Source organism: Rhagoletis zephyria, unplaced genomic scaffold (genome assembly GCF_001687245.7).
Source record: "Rhagoletis zephyria isolate East Lansing unplaced genomic scaffold, Rhagoletis_zephyria_1.1 Rzeph_scaffold_00017, whole genome shotgun sequence".
NCBI lineage: Eukaryota > Metazoa > Arthropoda > Insecta > Diptera > Tephritidae > Rhagoletis > Rhagoletis zephyria.
In genome coordinates this window covers 706,409-724,628 of record NW_016157101.1, presented here as the reverse complement: position 1 = coordinate 724,628, position 18,220 = coordinate 706,409, and the positions used below count along the sequence as shown (strand labels likewise).

At 33.6% G+C, this 18,220-nt stretch overlaps 1 protein-coding gene across 3 annotated transcripts in view; it reads left to right on the top strand.

Moving 5' to 3' along the window:
- Positions 1-7,497: 7,497 nt before the first annotated feature.
- MCU (mitochondrial calcium uniporter) overlaps positions 7,498-18,220 on the top strand; it is a 153,356-nt gene continuing 142,633 nt past the window's right edge. Inside the window, exon 1 of one of the 3 annotated variants that reach the window (XM_017613447.1) lies at positions 7,498-8,364. In XM_017613447.1, coding sequence (XP_017468936.1) covers positions 8,254-8,364 — 111 coding nt within the window. In that variant the 5' untranslated portion in view covers positions 7,498-8,253. The remainder of the gene's footprint in view (positions 8,365-18,220) is intronic. The other 2 variants (XM_017613482.1, XM_017613453.1) reach the window with 2 other exon arrangements.

Below are 18,220 nucleotides of genomic sequence, written 5' to 3'. Positions count from 1 at the left end.
CATTTCCGAGAACGCTATGGATATATATATACAAGAATTGCTCGTTTAATGTAATAAGATTGTGTACCAAATCTGAAAAATACAATGAATGAAAAAGCCATTCGTGGTGTAAGTTATTTAACTTGTCGGCTTCAAAGTGTGGTGGATTGTCTTAAAAAATTTCACTTTTTTGTTGGCCGAATGTGGTCATTCTTTCCTCAGTTCATAGCTGAACTAGTGAATATTATGCAATGTAATAAAAACCAGTCATTACTTTTCCAGCTGATGGAATGAATTACGCTTTCTTTGGAACACTCAAATTGGATTTTGTCCAGTGTTTGAAATGTTCTGAGTGCTCAAATGTATAGTGATGGGTTCGCGTTTCATTAGTTATTATTCGTAGCTCAATCCAGACAAATCTAAAGGAGTTTCGTCGAAATTTGGAGAAGTACTGATTCGAAAAAGATTAAACATTTATATTTGACCCACTATGTAGTCAAGTAAAATTCAGCCTGACCTCGAAGATCCCTCAATTGAGTTTTTAAAAATATTAACCAATACTAAATTATGTGTATTTACTTATTCGAACACAATGGCAACACCGTAACTATATATTTCTCACTAAAAAAAAAAAACAAAAAACGCCTGTCAATGAAAGCAAATACTAAACCAAATCTATTTTTAATACATCAACTCCGTGTAAAAACAAAAAATCGAAAAGCTTTATCTGTGCATGTACGCTAAAAAAAAAATTGTGTTTGTATGAACATGCAGTTGAGTGTGTTGGTCAATTTGTATACTACTTACATACATATATAGATACACAACCAATGCCGCTATAAAAATAACATTCATATACATATGTAACTACCTACTTTTATCAATAAATTGTCCAACATATGTACATATGCAACTAACTTGTAATTATTTAGTGTCCCAGAACAACAAGAATAAAAAAGTTACAAAACAAATATAAAAACAAGCAAACCTAAACAAGTAAGTCAATAAAAATGTAATGTTAACTTCAACAACTTTATTGATTTTACCATTTTAGATAAGTTGTGTGTGAAAGTGTATCGCTTTAAAGAACAAAAAAACCGAACAAGTACACTGGAGGCAAAAAGTATTGACACAGCCAATTTTTCACAATTTCTAGTCTAATATTATTCCGCAAATTTTGTATAAAAATATAGTTCATTCCGCAACAACAAAAAAATAAAAATATAATTTATAAAATTTGTGCAAAACTGGCGAAAATACAAAAAGAATTGCATGCAAATTTTCAACTTTTTAATCAGATTTTTTCGGAGTTATCTTGAGTATGCAGTTTTGTAGCCCATTAAATACTAGTTAAAAGAAACGCAAGTTCGGAGTTATTTAAAAATCGCATTGCTTTTTGAGATTTTTTTTTTTTTGTTAAAGGTGTTTTGCACTTTTTCCATATACCGTATTTTCGAAAAAAAATTGTGTGTATGGAAGAGACTATGTGAAAAAAATTGCCAAAAATCAACGGTAATTCCTAGCTACTTAAATTCTAAAAAATCTTAATAAAAAGTTGAAAGGTTGCATGAAAATTTGCTGAATTTTCGCGAGTGTTTCACAAAGTTAAGGAATTATATGTTTATGAATTTACTTTTATAAAAAAGAATTAGCGGAAAAATATTAGAATAGAAATTGGTGCACATATTGTGAAAAATTCGCTGTGCCAATACTTATTGCCGGCAGTGTACATGAAAGTAAATATATACAAAAAAAATATTATGCAAATAAGGAAGCAGCTTATTAAGTATACTAAAACAACAAAAACATATTCATAAAGAGACAATAAAAAACAAAAAAACGATTAAGTAAATAAAAATGTGGATTGAAAGAAGAAATGCACCACTGAGTTTTAATTGAAATCATGGAAAATGAGAATGGAAAGTTGCTTAGAGAGGAAATATATGTTAAAATTGATCTTGTACCTAGCAGAAGATTCTTATAGCACGTTATACGTTTTCTTGTCCCTGAATAACCATTTTCGCTTTCGAAAATGTCTCCTTCCTTATAGAAGCACGTTGTCAAAGATTATTGGAGATTTGGTTCTATGCCTAGTTAAGATATTTTTTCGTATGTATATAAAACGATCTTTTTTAACAAGGTGGCACCCCTATTCAAGGAATAAAAAACTTTGAACATCTAGAGGCCAAGCCTTTTCATTTCAAATCTGACTTTTTGTATTTCAACGAACAGATCTTACAATTTTTTAGAGAGGTGGAGAGAAGGTGATACAGATTATATTAAGCAAAATCTCGTCCAAATCTGTGTAGTAATTCTCCATAATAATAACAATAATACCCTGCAAGACAGCTGAGTATCATATGAGTACTCATATTATCATTATCCCTAATCACAAAAGTGCTTATCAAAGTCCTCATTTTCGTTCAGGCCATGGGAAAAAATTGAGTACTTTCCCCTCAATGTTGTCATCAGAAAGTCCTCAGTACTAATAGTCAAACTACTCATTTATGCCGTACTACAAAAACAAAAGTGTAAATGTGTGAGAATTTTTGCCTAAAGTGCTCAGCAATGTCTTGTAGGGTATATTGGCGCTTACTTATACATACATACATATGTTAGTGTTTGGCCGAGCTTCTCCGATTTGTGGCATGCGCCTTGATGTTGTCTCACAAAAGGGTGGGTGGGACCTACAGTTTTGCGCCGATTGTATTGCAGTTCTAGAGGCTAAGTATTCTCGTTTGACGGTGACGGTCTTCGCTTATTAAGATTGGATGTAGTAATTTCTTAACAGGTGACAACCTTACTCAAAAAAAAATAAAACAATTATGCTTATCTAGAGGCCAATTCCTTGCATTTAACACCTAATTTTTTGTAATCCAACGAACTGCGTGGATCTTATAATTTTTAGACAGGTGGCAACCGATCGAAATTCTAAATACCAAAGGTCACGGCCCCTGTCTGTACAGAATACATATATTAGAGAAAATCTCATCAAAATCCGTTCAGTAGTCAAAGAATCTAGACTTTCCTTTATACTATGTATAGATGTTTGTGTTTAAGACTCAGAAAAGCGTCATACTTCTGACTCTAATAATGGCTCCTAACTTGGACTTGCATTTGCGTGCCCTTCTAAGAAGAAGGGGAAATATGGTTCTTTCGAACTCTTTATTGAGCTCATAATGAGGGTTACAACTCGAAATTCTGACACTTTTCTGACTCTAAATTGAGTCCGAATGTTTATAGGGTATGCGCGCGTCGTAATTAAACTACAAAGGAAATTTGCTTCACCTAATGAGGGGAGCTTGAAAAGTTTTGAGCCTAAGGTTTTAAAATAGCTAATAGAAATATAAACAAAATTTTTTTTTACTATAAATCCGCCTTATGTTTCAATGCAGTTCTTACATTTATCATAAAGAAATTTTAGCCCGCTGAAAAAATGTTCGCTGTCTTTGTCTTCGAAATGCTCGTCTACTACCATCGTCATTTCTTCTTCATTCGAAATTCTTCGTCCTTGGAGGTTTTTATTCAAATTGGACAACAGAAAGTAATCGCTGGGGGTCAGGTCTGCGCTGAATGGTGAGTGGTAGTCTCGATCAGTAAATGCCTCGCGTAGTATGTACGGGTGCATTGTCTTGCAAAAACAGGACCCATTTGGCCTCTCCGTTGGGCGAGAACCACTTAACGCATTTTTTTCAGCACATTGTAGTTTTTGTTTAGGAAGATTTTCGATGAACAATATACCTATACAATGCCCGTGGGTGACCCCTGACCTGGGGTTATCTTCCAGCGACTCCCTTACCCATACACTGTAGACATTTCTTCAAATATTTCCGTCGGTGTGTTATTCTCTAAGAGGAATTTGATGGATGACAGCTCTGACAGCGATTACTGAAAGCGTAATGATGTTAATGACGTAATATTCGGTATTTATACTACAAAGGTTATTAGCAATTAGTGACACGCAGAACAAGACATTAATAACACTTAAAGGTACTTAGACTCAAAACTGATTAGCCCCCCCCCCCCCCTCGTGTCTAAATTTTTTAGCATTGATTTAAAATTTTCACATTTCGGCCTCAAATTGAACATCATATCGTATCTTGTTAGACTAGGACTGGAAGTTCTAACTGGATTTTATGAATGAACGGCTAATCCGATTATTTGAATGTTTGAATAAAAATCCGAATATTCGGATAATAAAATTAACGGATACTAACTGGATATGCGAAAAGCAAAATTAACGAATATTCGTTGTGTATACGGATAGTCCCAGCCATATTTTCGAGCTTAACTGCAACCATAATGGGTCTTGTTGGCCGTAATTTTGTAGTATATCCATATCGTCGTTTATATGCTTCTGCTATGCTGCGTTCCTGCTCCACCCGTGTACTAGATTGCTGCGTTCGTGTTAAAATACATATCGCCGCTTAAAGTACAAAACCGCGTAACTGACATTGTCTGCCAAAAATTGGATTTGCTCACACAAGCTCTTGGCTCAATCCTTATCCATTCGTCCTGAAATATACTATCCAGATATGCGATTTCTTTATAAAAAAGAGAACCATTTTGAAATGTATGAGTGTTTTTACTCTCTAAAAAATAATTTATGCAACCTCATATACGCGGTTTTGCATTTTGCTGATACGCGGTTTTGCACTTTAAACGACGATATATGGTATGTACATACATACATCAGTTCATTAAACTGACAGATAGATAGAGGCCTAAAATATTACATTCTCAAAAGTGTTTGTCCTTATTTATACATTCTAAAAGAATAACAACCCCAGCGGTAAGTAGCAGAATTAAAATTTCAAAAGTACACAATTTAAGAGTGGTTCCACACACTGCATGTAAAGCTTTTTTAAATGTGGGATACGGATGAAATATCCTTTCAAATAAAAGCTTTTCCCGATGCGGATGTTTGTTGGTGAAACTTGCTTACGTGCTTCCTCGAGGGAGTGTGCTTATAGCTTTAAAGCTCATATCCTTCCTATTCACTAAAAACAGGTAGGAAAATAGGGAAAGTTAAAAGAATTAACAAGTCAATTTGATTTGTAATTTTAGTCCATCATTGAAGAGAATTGGCAAAAAAAACTAATGAAGTTAGAAAGCTTCAGTTTCTTAAAATGAGGTAGCAGCTATGTACTATGTACATATGTATAGGAATTGCTAAACAAATATTCAGCCTCATTGCGTAAGTCGTAAATTAGGCTGAATTGTACGACTCGACAACATTAGCATTGTCTACTGTCGTGCTGAAATAAGTAAACGACGAAAATTGTCGAAAACTATGCAGTGCTGCCAAGTTCTTCCGTTTTAATACACTAGTCGAGTGGAAATTTTAGGCAATGACGCTAAATTTTCGATACGATTCGACTCTCGAAAAACGACTTGCATTCGGCACGACTCTCGCAATGAGGCTGAAAAATAGAGAAATCGTTCCGTGGGGCTCTTTTAACTTTCTCCGCCAAATATGTATTAAACAGCCGAATTTACAGTAAATTAAATTTGTACATGAAAGTATGTACATTCGTACACTAGGGTGGTCCAGAAAAGCAAAGTCGGGATTTTAGAAAGAAAGAGAAACATTGATTTTCAAGAGTTCTACACAATTTTTACGAAACGTTGTTTTGTTGTATGAAATACAAGTGAAACTTTGAGCGCTTTGAGTGACTTCTAAATATGTTTTGATTTCAAAATAAAAATGGAGGAGTATATTTTTTTTTTAGGTATAGCACAATCTTAGGGGGTGTGAGCATAAAGATTTCGACTTTACTTTTTCACATGAATATTTGGACCACCCTAACGTACACCCTAAAGGCTCCGTTATGCATACTTGGCATGGCTTGAGAGCTGTCACATAAGAAATCTGTTAAATGAGCCTCGCGTGTAATCGGTTATCGAACGCACAGCACTACATACGTAGAAGTCTGTTGGTTTTTGATTTCTACGTAAAAATGGTATAGCAGTGCATGCAATGCCAAGTATGCATAACAGAGCCTTTAGTTATGTACCATACAAATATGTATTCAAGCCAGTACCCTGCAGTGAAAAGCCAAATCAGTCAGTAAAATTACCAGTTAATTAACTAGTATAGCTAAAGCAATGGCCTACCAGTTCAGCTACATGCGCTTTTGAATTGTCAAAGTCAAAAATAAAACGCAATGAATTGCTGTTCATGCAAATGTCGACTGTAGCGTCGCATGAAGTCTACCGGTTCTCTAATGGCAGATTTTAAATAAATATTAAATGTTTAAACAATTTCTATTCAAATAAACTAAAATTTGCTTGGAGGTGGTTTAAATGTTTCAAATCAATAAAAGATTATGGCGATTATTTAAATTCGAGGAAAACCTATATAAAAATTATTTTTAACCGACTTCCAAAAAAGGAGGAGGTCATCAGTTCGTCGGAATATTTTTTTTATGTATGTAACCGCATAACTTTGGACCACGTCAACCGATTTGGTTTAGATCCGATCATTGTATCATGAAATATATATATATATTTTTTTTAAGTCGGTTTTTTTTTATAAAAATTACTTCTTACCATGAAAATTACAAAGAGGTTCAAAAAATTTCTTTTTTTTAATCAAATTTGAGAATTATTTTCAATTTTTAGTAAAAAAAATACATTAAAAAAGAAAAACATTATCGGGTACCGAAGAAGTCGCTAATATTGAAAAAGGATAGAAAGTGAACTAGTTGGGCTGAAACGCAAACTGGTACCATTCTACTTCACAACCACACAACCATTCACTGCAAGGCGCTTTACTCAATGAAATTGCTCCACATGATGCCCATCTGGTTTAACAAATGTATATATGCTACATATATACATACATACATACATATGTATAAACATCCGTGCATATATTTACAAATACTTCTATATATTTATCGGTGGCGGCAATAAAAGAGAAATCATACAAACTTGCTGTTGCTAAGAGAGAAAAGCTTACGCTCTTTCAAGTAAACTTTTGGGTAGTTTTATATGCGTATACAACATTAACATTTGACATTGGCCCAACCGCGTGCTGTCGTATTGTTAGCACATGTTTTTGTGGAAGAAGTTTTCAATGTGATAAATCTTAATTTTAAGTAAGAAATTATTTGATTTTTAATTGTTAAATCAAATTTAACTTTTTCGATTATTTGCTTAAGACTGTAAAAAAATGTTGGTTATGGTTTCAAGTCCTCGAAACATTTATTTAAGCTTTTAAACTATACGACATACAACAATGCGACACTTACTTACGACACCGTTGTGTAACCCTCAACTGTTTCCTTTTTTATTTTTTTCACGAACTCTTAGCAAAAGTTGCCTAGTAAATAAAATTTAGACTAATCTCTAAAGAAATCATAACGTTTCTTTTCGACCGCGTTACTTTCTTTGCCAAGCTTAATTATTTCTCAAAATTTTCCAAATGACCCAGCATTTAGACAGCTTCCAAGAAAAAAGCTCTCACCTCCGGCAACACCGCCGCAAACAGAGCAGAATGCTAGTGAAAGCAGCACAGTGATAAAGTGCAGGCAAAAGAGAACTTTCAGTTGTTTGCCAACGTTCTAAGCGTGTTGGGGACACTTTACTTCGCACCGTGGAGCTTGGCCAGCCGCCGCGGCATAGTAAAGCGAAGCAAACAAGCGAGCGAGCGAGCAAGTGAATCCGATAACTGCATGGAGCCCCAGTGCTAGCGCCAGCACCAGTGAGCTCCCCGGTGTTTGGGATTTGTTGTGTTACATTACCACTATATAAATAAAGTATAAAATTCAAGCGCGCGCTTGTGTTTCTGTGTGTGTGTGTGTGTGTGTGTGGCGTTCATGCAAAGTGGAAAATTAAGAAGAAAAATAAAAGCTTGTAAAAGAGCAAAGTGACAAAGTGTGTGAATAAGCGCAGTAACGCCAGTACCATCCAGCAGCAGGAGTAGCAGCAAAAGACTACGCAAAAGGTTTTCTTATAATTTCTGTTTAATCGAAGAAAAAGGTGAAATTCTCCTTCCACAACTGCTTTGCAAACAAAAAAACAAAGCTCTTATTGAATGCAAAAAGGAAAAAATTCAATCCAAAATTAAGTGAAATTTGTTTGCATCGGCATTCGCAAACTAGGTGAAGTGAAGTGGAGTGAAGTTATCGTTCGATTCGTTGTTGTATTGCTTGCTGATAGCTGTTTTGTGAGCGCGTCACGGTGTAAAGCGGTAAAATAAGAGGTGGGCGTGTGAAAAGCGGGTGTGTCGTTGCCGTTGCTGGTGTAGTTACAGGATTCGGGGTGAATATGGCGCCGGGCGTATGTGTAACAAGTTTCCGTATGTTAATGCGGCGCACGGAATTGTGTAGCCATCTATGCCGTGGACTGCGGCTAACACCAACCGGGCCGTATTTGCTGGTAAGTGGAGCCACAAAAAACAAAAGAGTATTCTCTGCACTGCAATGGAAATATTATTCGAAGCCAGAAAAAAATGTGATCGCATGTGTTTTCGCTGTTTTTTTCTTGTGGTTCTCTTTTTGTGTTTGGTTCACTCTCCTTCAGCTGCCACGCCAAACGCATCTCTCAGCTGCGAGCTACCTTAACGTTTTTGGCATTGCACTTCATCGACTTTAGGCAGAAGGTTAACGACTTTCAATGCTCGTTGGTGTCCATTTAAATCGGGGAATGGAAAGCTATGTTCCAAAGATGCGGCACCAAAGGTCTAGCGTGTCGCTGAATATCGCGTGGCTGACTATATCGAAAGTATCATAAGGCTAAGATATTTCTGGAAATATACATATATGTGTATATCTATACAATATTTACGTATGTATAAACTATATATATCATTGAGTGTATAGCGTGCAAAAATAGAATCAGCGGCTAGCCGGTTCCATTTTAGTAGGTATAGAACGGGAGAATGTGATTCCATTGCATTATCGGCGACTAGTGCGTTAAAGTCAGGGAGAGGCGACAGTGGTAGTGTGAGAAGAAGAGACTAACAATGACAAACAGTGTTGCCACTGCCTTAGCCTTTATAGTATCCAGAAAAAAATTTAAAATTGTATCCAAATGTATCCACCGAAAAGAGCGGACATTTTTACACAGTACATCTCTGGAAGAGAAACTCGGCCCCTTAACAAACTTATTAACATGTAGTCAGTATTTTTCCATACTTAGACACGGATTTGGGAAACAAAGGCCCGTATTTATAGTCAAAATTAAGTCGACTCTAAAGTTAATTGCAGCTTTTTGACATAATTTTAATATAATTAAGGGCCTTTGTCTCCCAGATCTTTTTCTTAGAATGGAAAATACTGACTAAAACGACGGGCCAAAGTTTCCGTATGTTCAATGTTTATTACTGCGATTAGATTCCCACAAATAATACATGCAAAAAATATTTCCTAGTCTATCAAAATAATACTAATTTAAACTAATTTCGACCTATTACATTTAGTTCAGTAAATTGTTATTTCCTGCTATTATGGTTACAATGTTTTTCAATGAAACTGGTGGATTAGGAGCTATCTATGAAATTAAAAAATTCTCAAAATCTTGCATTTGCCTGTAAATTTCGCCTTCAAGAGAAATTTCTATTTCCGGCTTTTTTGAATTCTCGCTTAACGACATATAACTGAACATTTAATTTTATTTTTAATTTTTTTATTTTTTTTTTTATTTAGAAGTTGTAAGTTATTATTTTTAGTACAGCCAAGTTATTGTTGAAAATTAGTCATCGGCATGGTTGTCAATTTCCTTTGAATGTTAAGGGAAGGGTTGCTCAGGATGAAAAGTTGATTTTTCGCCTTACAATTAACTACTATAGGTCGGAAAACTTTTCAAATTTGCAAACTACTTGGTGTTATTAAATGCAGTTTATGTAGCTAAAAAATTAATTTTCCAAAGTGGCAAGAATAAAAGAAAATTTCTTGCTTGCAGGATGAGCAGCCAACTGTTAAGCTCGTACATAAATAAAAAAAATCCTTCAACTTACGAATACTTATGGGAAAAGGGATCCAAATATACACTGAGGAAAAAAACGAAGTATCCCTAAAAATTGAAGGCGAAAATGTATCCAATTTGATACATATGTATCAAAACGGCAACACTGATGACAAAACCGCTTTATTACTCCATTTACTTACTTATATGTATGTATGTATGTATATTACACTGGTTAAAAAATCGATTATCTTTCTGAAAAAAAAGACATGTCTTACGCGCAGTCCTTAAAATTTTTCCATATAAATAACAGGGAAAAATTTTTTCAATTATGAAGTTTCATAACTTGTTTTAGGTATGTACTTTTCGGAATGAGCGATATATATTTTTGAGCTTTGGTCCGTTGTTTGTAAATAATCCGAACGTCGTGAGGAGCCGATTTAGCCCTGTTCGTCTGTCCGTCTGTTTATACTCAATCCAGTCCGTCAGTTTTAGAGATACTGAAATTTGCAAATCGGGTGCATTTTAATATTTTATTAATCATTTGTCGGAACCGGGAACATCGGAACACTACAACATGTGGCTCCCATAAAACTGATTGTTCAGATACGAGATGTTCGCTAAAACTCCTCGATTAAGAAGCTAGGAACATGAAATTTGGCACCACTTTCACTTATATTCAACAGAGCTTGCAGTGAAAAAAAATCGCAACGATCAGGTCACTTACCCTATAGCCTCCATACAACTGCTTCTTCAGATATTGGGTTTTTTGTCATAACCAGACCACTGATTGTTCAGATATGAGTTCTTTTTATACCCATAACTCCTCCTTGTATGTGTAGCTCGCAAGCATTTATATTCAAAGGCAGTAATCGACGGAAATTTTCTGATGTTCATGAAAGGTATAATCATTTTTGGATCTACTCGGTTATGCAGACTTATCTGCAGTTGATCCCAATTAACAGCCTGCTGTTGTCTATTGCAGAAGTAAGCAAAAACAAAGTATGATAGTTTGGTGTTCGCAGTAGCCGAGTGGCGAGTGTTGCGTACTACAATTTCGTAGAGCCCAGATTCGATCCTCGGTTCGAGCGATTGCCCAAAATGTATAATTTTTATTTTATTTTTTCTTTTGACTTATTTTATTTTACGTAATTTATTTTATTGTTAGCTAATATAAAATTTCAGAGTTTATTTTTATTAAAAAAAAAAAAATCGCAAAAACCAACGATCTCGTGGCTGATCAACTGCACCTTTTAAACCGGGTCAATGTTGCCGGCTGCCAATGCTATTACGCAATTTCAAAACTAAAAAAAAAATGTTTCTTTTGTTATTTATATGAAAATAAGAAATTCGTGCTGAGCGACCTCTCTTAGTATTGAGAGCTACACTTTTGACAGGCGTCTTTTTTCGCTGTCCTAAAAATTATTCGCATGGGATTTTGAAAAAGAGTTGATTTTTTCAACCAGTCTATTGTACCTACAGTCAGTCAATAAAGTTTAAGAACAGCGAATTTTTTTACATTACGGGCAACTATTTTTTAAATATTTTATTTTTCGTTAATTTTTTTTTTAAATATGGTTAATTCTACATCAAAATCAGAGATCCAAACTTTGTGCAAAATTAAAGAAAATTCTGCAAAATTTTATTCAAATATTTTACTTTTTATTAACGCTCTCTAGGAAAAATCTGAGTTAACAGTGCCTTCAACTTGCACTTTATTATACCAAATTGAATGGGCTAAAAAACTGTTTACTCAGTTTTTTCCTAGAGAGTTTAAATAATAAGTGCAATATTTGGATGCAAATTTGCAGAATTTCCCTTAATTTTGCATAAGGTTTAGAACCCTGATTTTTGGGGATTTTGTTGTAGAATTAACCATATTTTTATAAAAAATTCGCGAAAAATAAAATATTTAATAAATAGTTGCCGATATTGCAACAACTTCGCTGTACCTAAACTTTATTGACTCTGTATATACATAAATGTGTGTACATACATATGTATTTTTGTTTGTATGTATATATACATAAGTATATGGAGAAGATGTACATATGTAGTTAGCGAAGAGTTGTGAGCGACTAAACAGATTAAAAGAGAGTCTGATTGCGAGCGCAAAGTAGAGCACAGCAGAATAAAATTAATGTACGAAAGTGGGGGAACAGGCAATTGGCTGGCTGGAGTCTCAAATGTGTTTTTATTCTTTCGGTTTTTTTTTCAATGTTGATGGGAAATTTTCAGATATGTTTACTTGTCTTTTTTACGCTGCTCCTCATTTTGTTAGCTTTGGTGTCAAAGGTATTATAAATATGCCGGTGTTTTTTTTCGAGGTGTCTACATACATACATTCCCTAGCCGTAATTTATTATTATTTTTTTTTCGCCACACGTGTTTATTTGTCTTGCTTAAATTAAGTTGCTAGCAGTGCGTAGTGGTGGTAAATTAGTTTAGAGTGTTGTGTTTCGTAACTATTTAAATAATTTTTTTTTTTACTCAAACGTTTTAATTCGGGTATCACCATGGGTTATTGATCGATTACATTGCTATCGCTGCATGTTTGCATAAATGTATGTATGTATGTATATATTCATAAGAGCAATTCTTATCTCGAATTCTCATCTATGTGTGAGTAGATACATATGTAAATAATACTCACAATCACAAATGATTCACTTTTTACATATCAACGTACGGTATAAACTTTTATTATAAATATGAAAACCATTAGTGAAATTTTTTTTTCACAACAGTCAGATGTTTGCATTGAAAACCAATCTTGATGATTTTCTCAGTACAAACTGTGTGACTAATAAGTTAACACTAGAAATACGGACGTAGGTCATTTGACTCATTTTTCTATTTGACTTCCAATATTTATTTTTTTTCTAAATTGCTATTTCGTGCTTTAATGAAAAATTCATAAAATTTGGATCCCTAACCGCCAACAAGACGTAAGGGAAATTTTTTTAAAAGTATTATTTTTGATACAGAGGTAGTAAATAAATCTTAATGCTCTAGGAACATTTCTGCATCAAAAGGAAAATTTCGAGAAAATGTAAAGCATAATTGATGTGTTTCAAACTTAAATATATAGTATAGCTTCTTAAAAGGACTAAAAGGACTAAAATAAGAAAATAAAAATTAAAGTTGAAATTTCATGTTATTTTTAAAATGAATAAAGAATTTTTAATTTAAAATTATACTTTTTTTGTTACTAAAACTAATTTTAAAAGAGTTGGGTCAAATGACTCCTGTCCGTTTTTTAAAGTATGTAACTCGATTTTTCAGGGTTTCTAGTATTAAGGACTCACGAGATTTGAGAATACTTTATATGATTGGCAAGCAAATAGTTTACAAAGTTTTACGACTTTAGTTGTTTTAAACAAAACAAAATTCTGAACAATGGTTGTTTTTTTTTCTGTGAACATTCTTCTCACTATAATTAAACAGAGTACGCAATTTCATGGATACCGTCTCAAAAAGGCAGTAAATGAGCATTGCCTATATCACAACATAGCCGAGTTCACAACACAGAGCTATCAAACAAACAAAACAGCATCAAAAATCTCTTTAAGATACCATCGATACAATTTTTTAATATTTGTATGTAGATTTTTTCCGAAATATTTTGGTAGCATTCTTAAAACATAATAGATTTTATAATTCCAGTGGAAAATCAGTACCAATTTTTTTTTTGTGGGGAGTGATGCAGTCTAATGTACATGCATACATATAGCAGCAATTAATTTCATTTAAAGAAATGGCTGGTCGTCCATTTCCCCTGTAGCGTATGTAGTGCATATTTTTAGGCGAAATATTTAACTTCTTCTGGCGGGGCGACATCTACCTCTAGAGTCTTCTGATTGTATGTCTTTTATATGATATCTACAACGAGCTTGATATCTAGACTAGGTCGTATTGAAACTTTGCCATAAATACCTTTGCTATATTTATAGTGTAAATGGTGGTCTGGACATACAACATTGCCAGTTGATAAAATCGTTGTGATAAAATGGAGAAGAGTCCGCTCTGGTAGCGACTCTGGTGGCGCAGTTGATACTTGGGCTCAACGGAGTATTCAAGACCAAATCAAGGGAGAAGGAACCCCTTCCTTCGGGCAGCTTCTCATGGCTCTGAGAGTTTTGCCCAAGAGCGATGTAATTTCACGGTCACGAAGCATAGCGTCGTTTCAAGCAACAGTGGCAGCCCATCGTTGTCCAAGAAGGCACAGAGAGTAATCTCATTATCCTCGAAAGGCGAATCCTTTGATTTCCCCTTCCCCATAAACAAATTGTGTGTGATGTAAGGGAGTTGATGAGCTCAGTTAGTCCCTAATATGGAGGTCTAACAATCCCTTTATTTTTTTCGCTAATGAAGGAAGTTAGGTTAATGGGTCTGTATGATTTAGGGCCGTTTTCCCAAGGATATTTTAAAATTTATCTACCATTTAAACAAAAATATTGTTCTCAAAAAATAAGTTTCAAGGGCAGATAAATTTTTAAACCTTTTGAGAAAACGGAACTTAATCTTGACGAGAGGCCTGTTGCCCGATTTAGAAATAAATAACACGGACACCTTCCTACAAGCGTACAATTTTTATTCCCGGTAATAACTAGCCCTTAATAGACAGGTCAGGAGATCAATGATGTTCTCAATACATACGTAGAAGGGCTGGGTAAAAGGATATTGTTAGATAAATCTCCGCAATCTCTTAACTGATTCAAAAAGCGAATCGTGAATTGTCCAAAGACAGTGGACAAGTGCTTAGGTGCTGCTGGATATCTGTCTGTTTTAATATATTCGAAAATATTGCGGTAAGAGTAAAATACGTCAGACGGAAATTTCAAAGTCGCCGGTAGCAGATGCTTATAGTTCAGCGCTCGAGCATTTTTGCTAATTTTTCATATATGCGTATTTACAAGCAAATGAACAAGTTTTATTTGAAAGGCAACCTTTCATCACAATTCTTATAACCCATAGAATATACAAAGTAATTTCTGGAGCATATTCATAGGGCCAGTTTTTCAGTGTACGGCTGTGGTTTAAACTTAGTTTAAACGCTCGAGCTGGCTGGTAAAAAAAAAAAAATAGCCAATCACCTGCCAGTCAGCTGTTGAAGAACAACTCAGTATTAGCTGATTTTTTCACAGATATTCTATTGAAAATTATGTCAAAAAGTTGCCACTCATCTAGTAGCGAGTTATTTTTGATTTATATCTCAGTGATTCTAATTATTGCTTTTTTTAGCGTAAGTATTCAGTTAATACATAGTTATGTAAATACTATCACGTGCTGAGAAAATTCATCTTCTTCTTCTTCTTGTTTGCCACTGTAACCGCCTTAGCGACTTTGGCTGAGTTTAATAAAGCATGTCTGTCAGTCGTTGGGAAAAGTACTATTACATAAAAAATCATATTTTCTTTAAACAACAACAAATGTAGACTTATTGATGTATTGATAATCGCGAGACGGATTGCTATAAATAAAAAGTTGAAAAGTGAAATGGTATTCTTTTTTTTATTTATTTACTCAATATTACTTTGTTAAGAGCTCCTTTTTTAGTTATTTAAGAAAATTGTTTCAAATATGTTTCTTTCTCTTTGCAAACGTTTCACTCTCTACTTTAATGTGCTCAACTCACCAAGCTGGGTTTAAAAAACTTAAAAAAAAATCTGTAAACAGAGAATATGAAGAGAAACTGGTGATCTACAAAAAGCACTTGAGTGCGTTGTTTAAATTAAATACTTACGTGCAGTGTTGCCAGAACTTTTTGGGCCGACCGGCTTATTTTAAAATTTTCTGCACAATTTCACCAAAACTTTTAACTTTCTAGTCAGCATCTTTAGAAAAAAATGATGGTATACAGTTTCGAGGTCTACTGAATTCTAGTTTAATGAACAAGCGAGGTCCTATCTACTGCTGATTTTTGGAATTTTTTTAATGACGATGTTGCGATTTTTTTTTGTGCCATACAAAGTATGTTCGACAAGTTTTTTATATGTAAACAATGCCAAATACCGTCAACAAAAAAAATCCAAAAATCAGCGCTAAGTGCTAGGTAATTTAAATGTTTGCTTTATTATACTAAAATTTTAAATTTCTAAAGATGCTGATTAAAAAGTGGAAAATTTTGTTGAAAATTCGCAAAATTTTCATAATTATTTCACAAACTATGAAGTTGGGATTTAAATGGTATTTTTTAAGTAATCAGTTATATTTTCGTAAAAAAGAATAAATATTAAATTAACTAAAGAAAAATAGCCAAAACTTGCTAAAATGTCGCGTCCCAGTTTAAATTTGGGTCACTGTAAATGTGCTTAAAATAAAAATCATTGAAATCGGCCCAGTATTTGAAGGCTTTTCGGATTAGAAAAAATTGCATTTCAATTGTGTATACATTTCGACATGAAAAATTTCTCCAACATAAGGCTACCCATTTCTAATAGATTTTGGGTCGTTAAATTTGTAAAAATGGAAACTTAAATATATATACGAATTTTAAGAAAATATTACAAATAACAAAATCACCTAAAAACGGCTATTTTTTGGCAAACCATCTAACAAATCGGCTGCCGACTAAACCAAATTTTCTCCGGCTATTTGATTTCGCAACCGGCTAAATCTAGCCGGAAAACGGCTCAAATGGCAACACTGCTTACGTGCGTGCTCAACCCCGGGCAGAAGAAATAGGTATAAAAGAAAACTATGTACATATGTATAGGCATACATATATATTTTTGTATGCTAGACTATACATATTATTTAAAAATTGTTTAAAAATTGCTTATGAGGCGTAATTGACAGACTACATATATTTCAAGAAATTATTGATAAAAACAAGTTGCATCTTTTAAAATGTATTTAAATATTTATAAACATATGTACATATGTATCTAATGTTTTCATTTCTAGCAATATTTCTTTTCAACTTTTTTTGTTGATATCGAACCAGGCAGTGGATAAAATGAAAGGAGTTTAGCGGTTTTTACCACTGGGAATCAAAACGGATTTAGATAAAAAGAATGTGTTCAATGACTCACACAATACGTATGGACATACATATGTATGTAGGCATATACACATACATATACATATGTACTTATGTAGCCTTAATTATCAATATCACCGGCATTTTTTAATGATTCGACATATTTTGCTTTCTATGGAATTATACGAATTTTCAAAATTGTTTAAATGATTCAGTTAAACAAAATGATTCAACAAAAGTGAGCAATTTTAACAACAGACGTAGGTGCACTAGGGTGTTTGATTATTCGACTTTTTTACTAAATCGGCTTTCGAGTTATTCAAAAAATTGCAATTTGAATAAAAAAAACGGTTCCCGATTTTAAAATTAAGAAAACTGGTTTTCTTTTACATAGTCTTCACACTGTGAAAATGCTTATGTTGATATGAAGTTATGACCAACAATCACAATACTAAAACAGTAAAGATAGCTTTTATTTAAAAAGGAGTAAAGCAATATAAGTTCAAAGTTTTTTTTTAATTAAAATTAAAACAAATAAAAATCATGTTAACTTTTTTTAATACTTTATTGAATTTTTTCAGACATTTTTTGGGTGTTCTAGTAGGGCCCAGCAACGTAAGAAAAGATTTTCCAAATACCGGTTGCCGCTCGGCTGATAATGGCAAACCTCATAATTTACTTCTGCTATAAAAAAGCTTCTTCGGAGGTGGAGTAAAAGTAAGATATCTCCATTTGTGCCCCAAATGACCTAGAATATAATTTTTAAACTAAACTGGAAAAAGCCTTTTAAAACTTCGAAAAACTCAAAATTTTTATTGAGAGGTCAAGATTTGTCTGAAATAAAAAACCGGGTTGTTCGATATTCGAAAAATCAAGATTTCAAAAAACCGCCTACAGATATCAAAAATAAAACCAGTGGAAACCGGTTTGGAAAAACCAAGTTAATCACCCTAGTGCATGATATGTATTTATATGTACATTAGACCGTATCACAAAACAAAAAGTTCAATTTGTTCCAAGTGATTTTGACTACTCGCTGTGAGAGTAATACAGATGCTTGAATATCTTTTCTACAGCTAAATCAGTTTTTGTTAAAAATTTCTTTTTTCAAGTCCGCTTTTAATAAATTATATACCTTTTTAAAATTATACATACCCAGAAATGGTCTTCCTATAATGACACACTAAAAACTGAAATTTTTTTCTGAAAAAAGCACACCGCAATCAATAATAAGTTCAAAATGCACCCCGATGATGAAGAGCGCCTTGGCTATATATTTGCCAATAGCCGAGAACGATACAGCAAACTCGAATCCAGAATATATTTCCTGTTAATACATACATA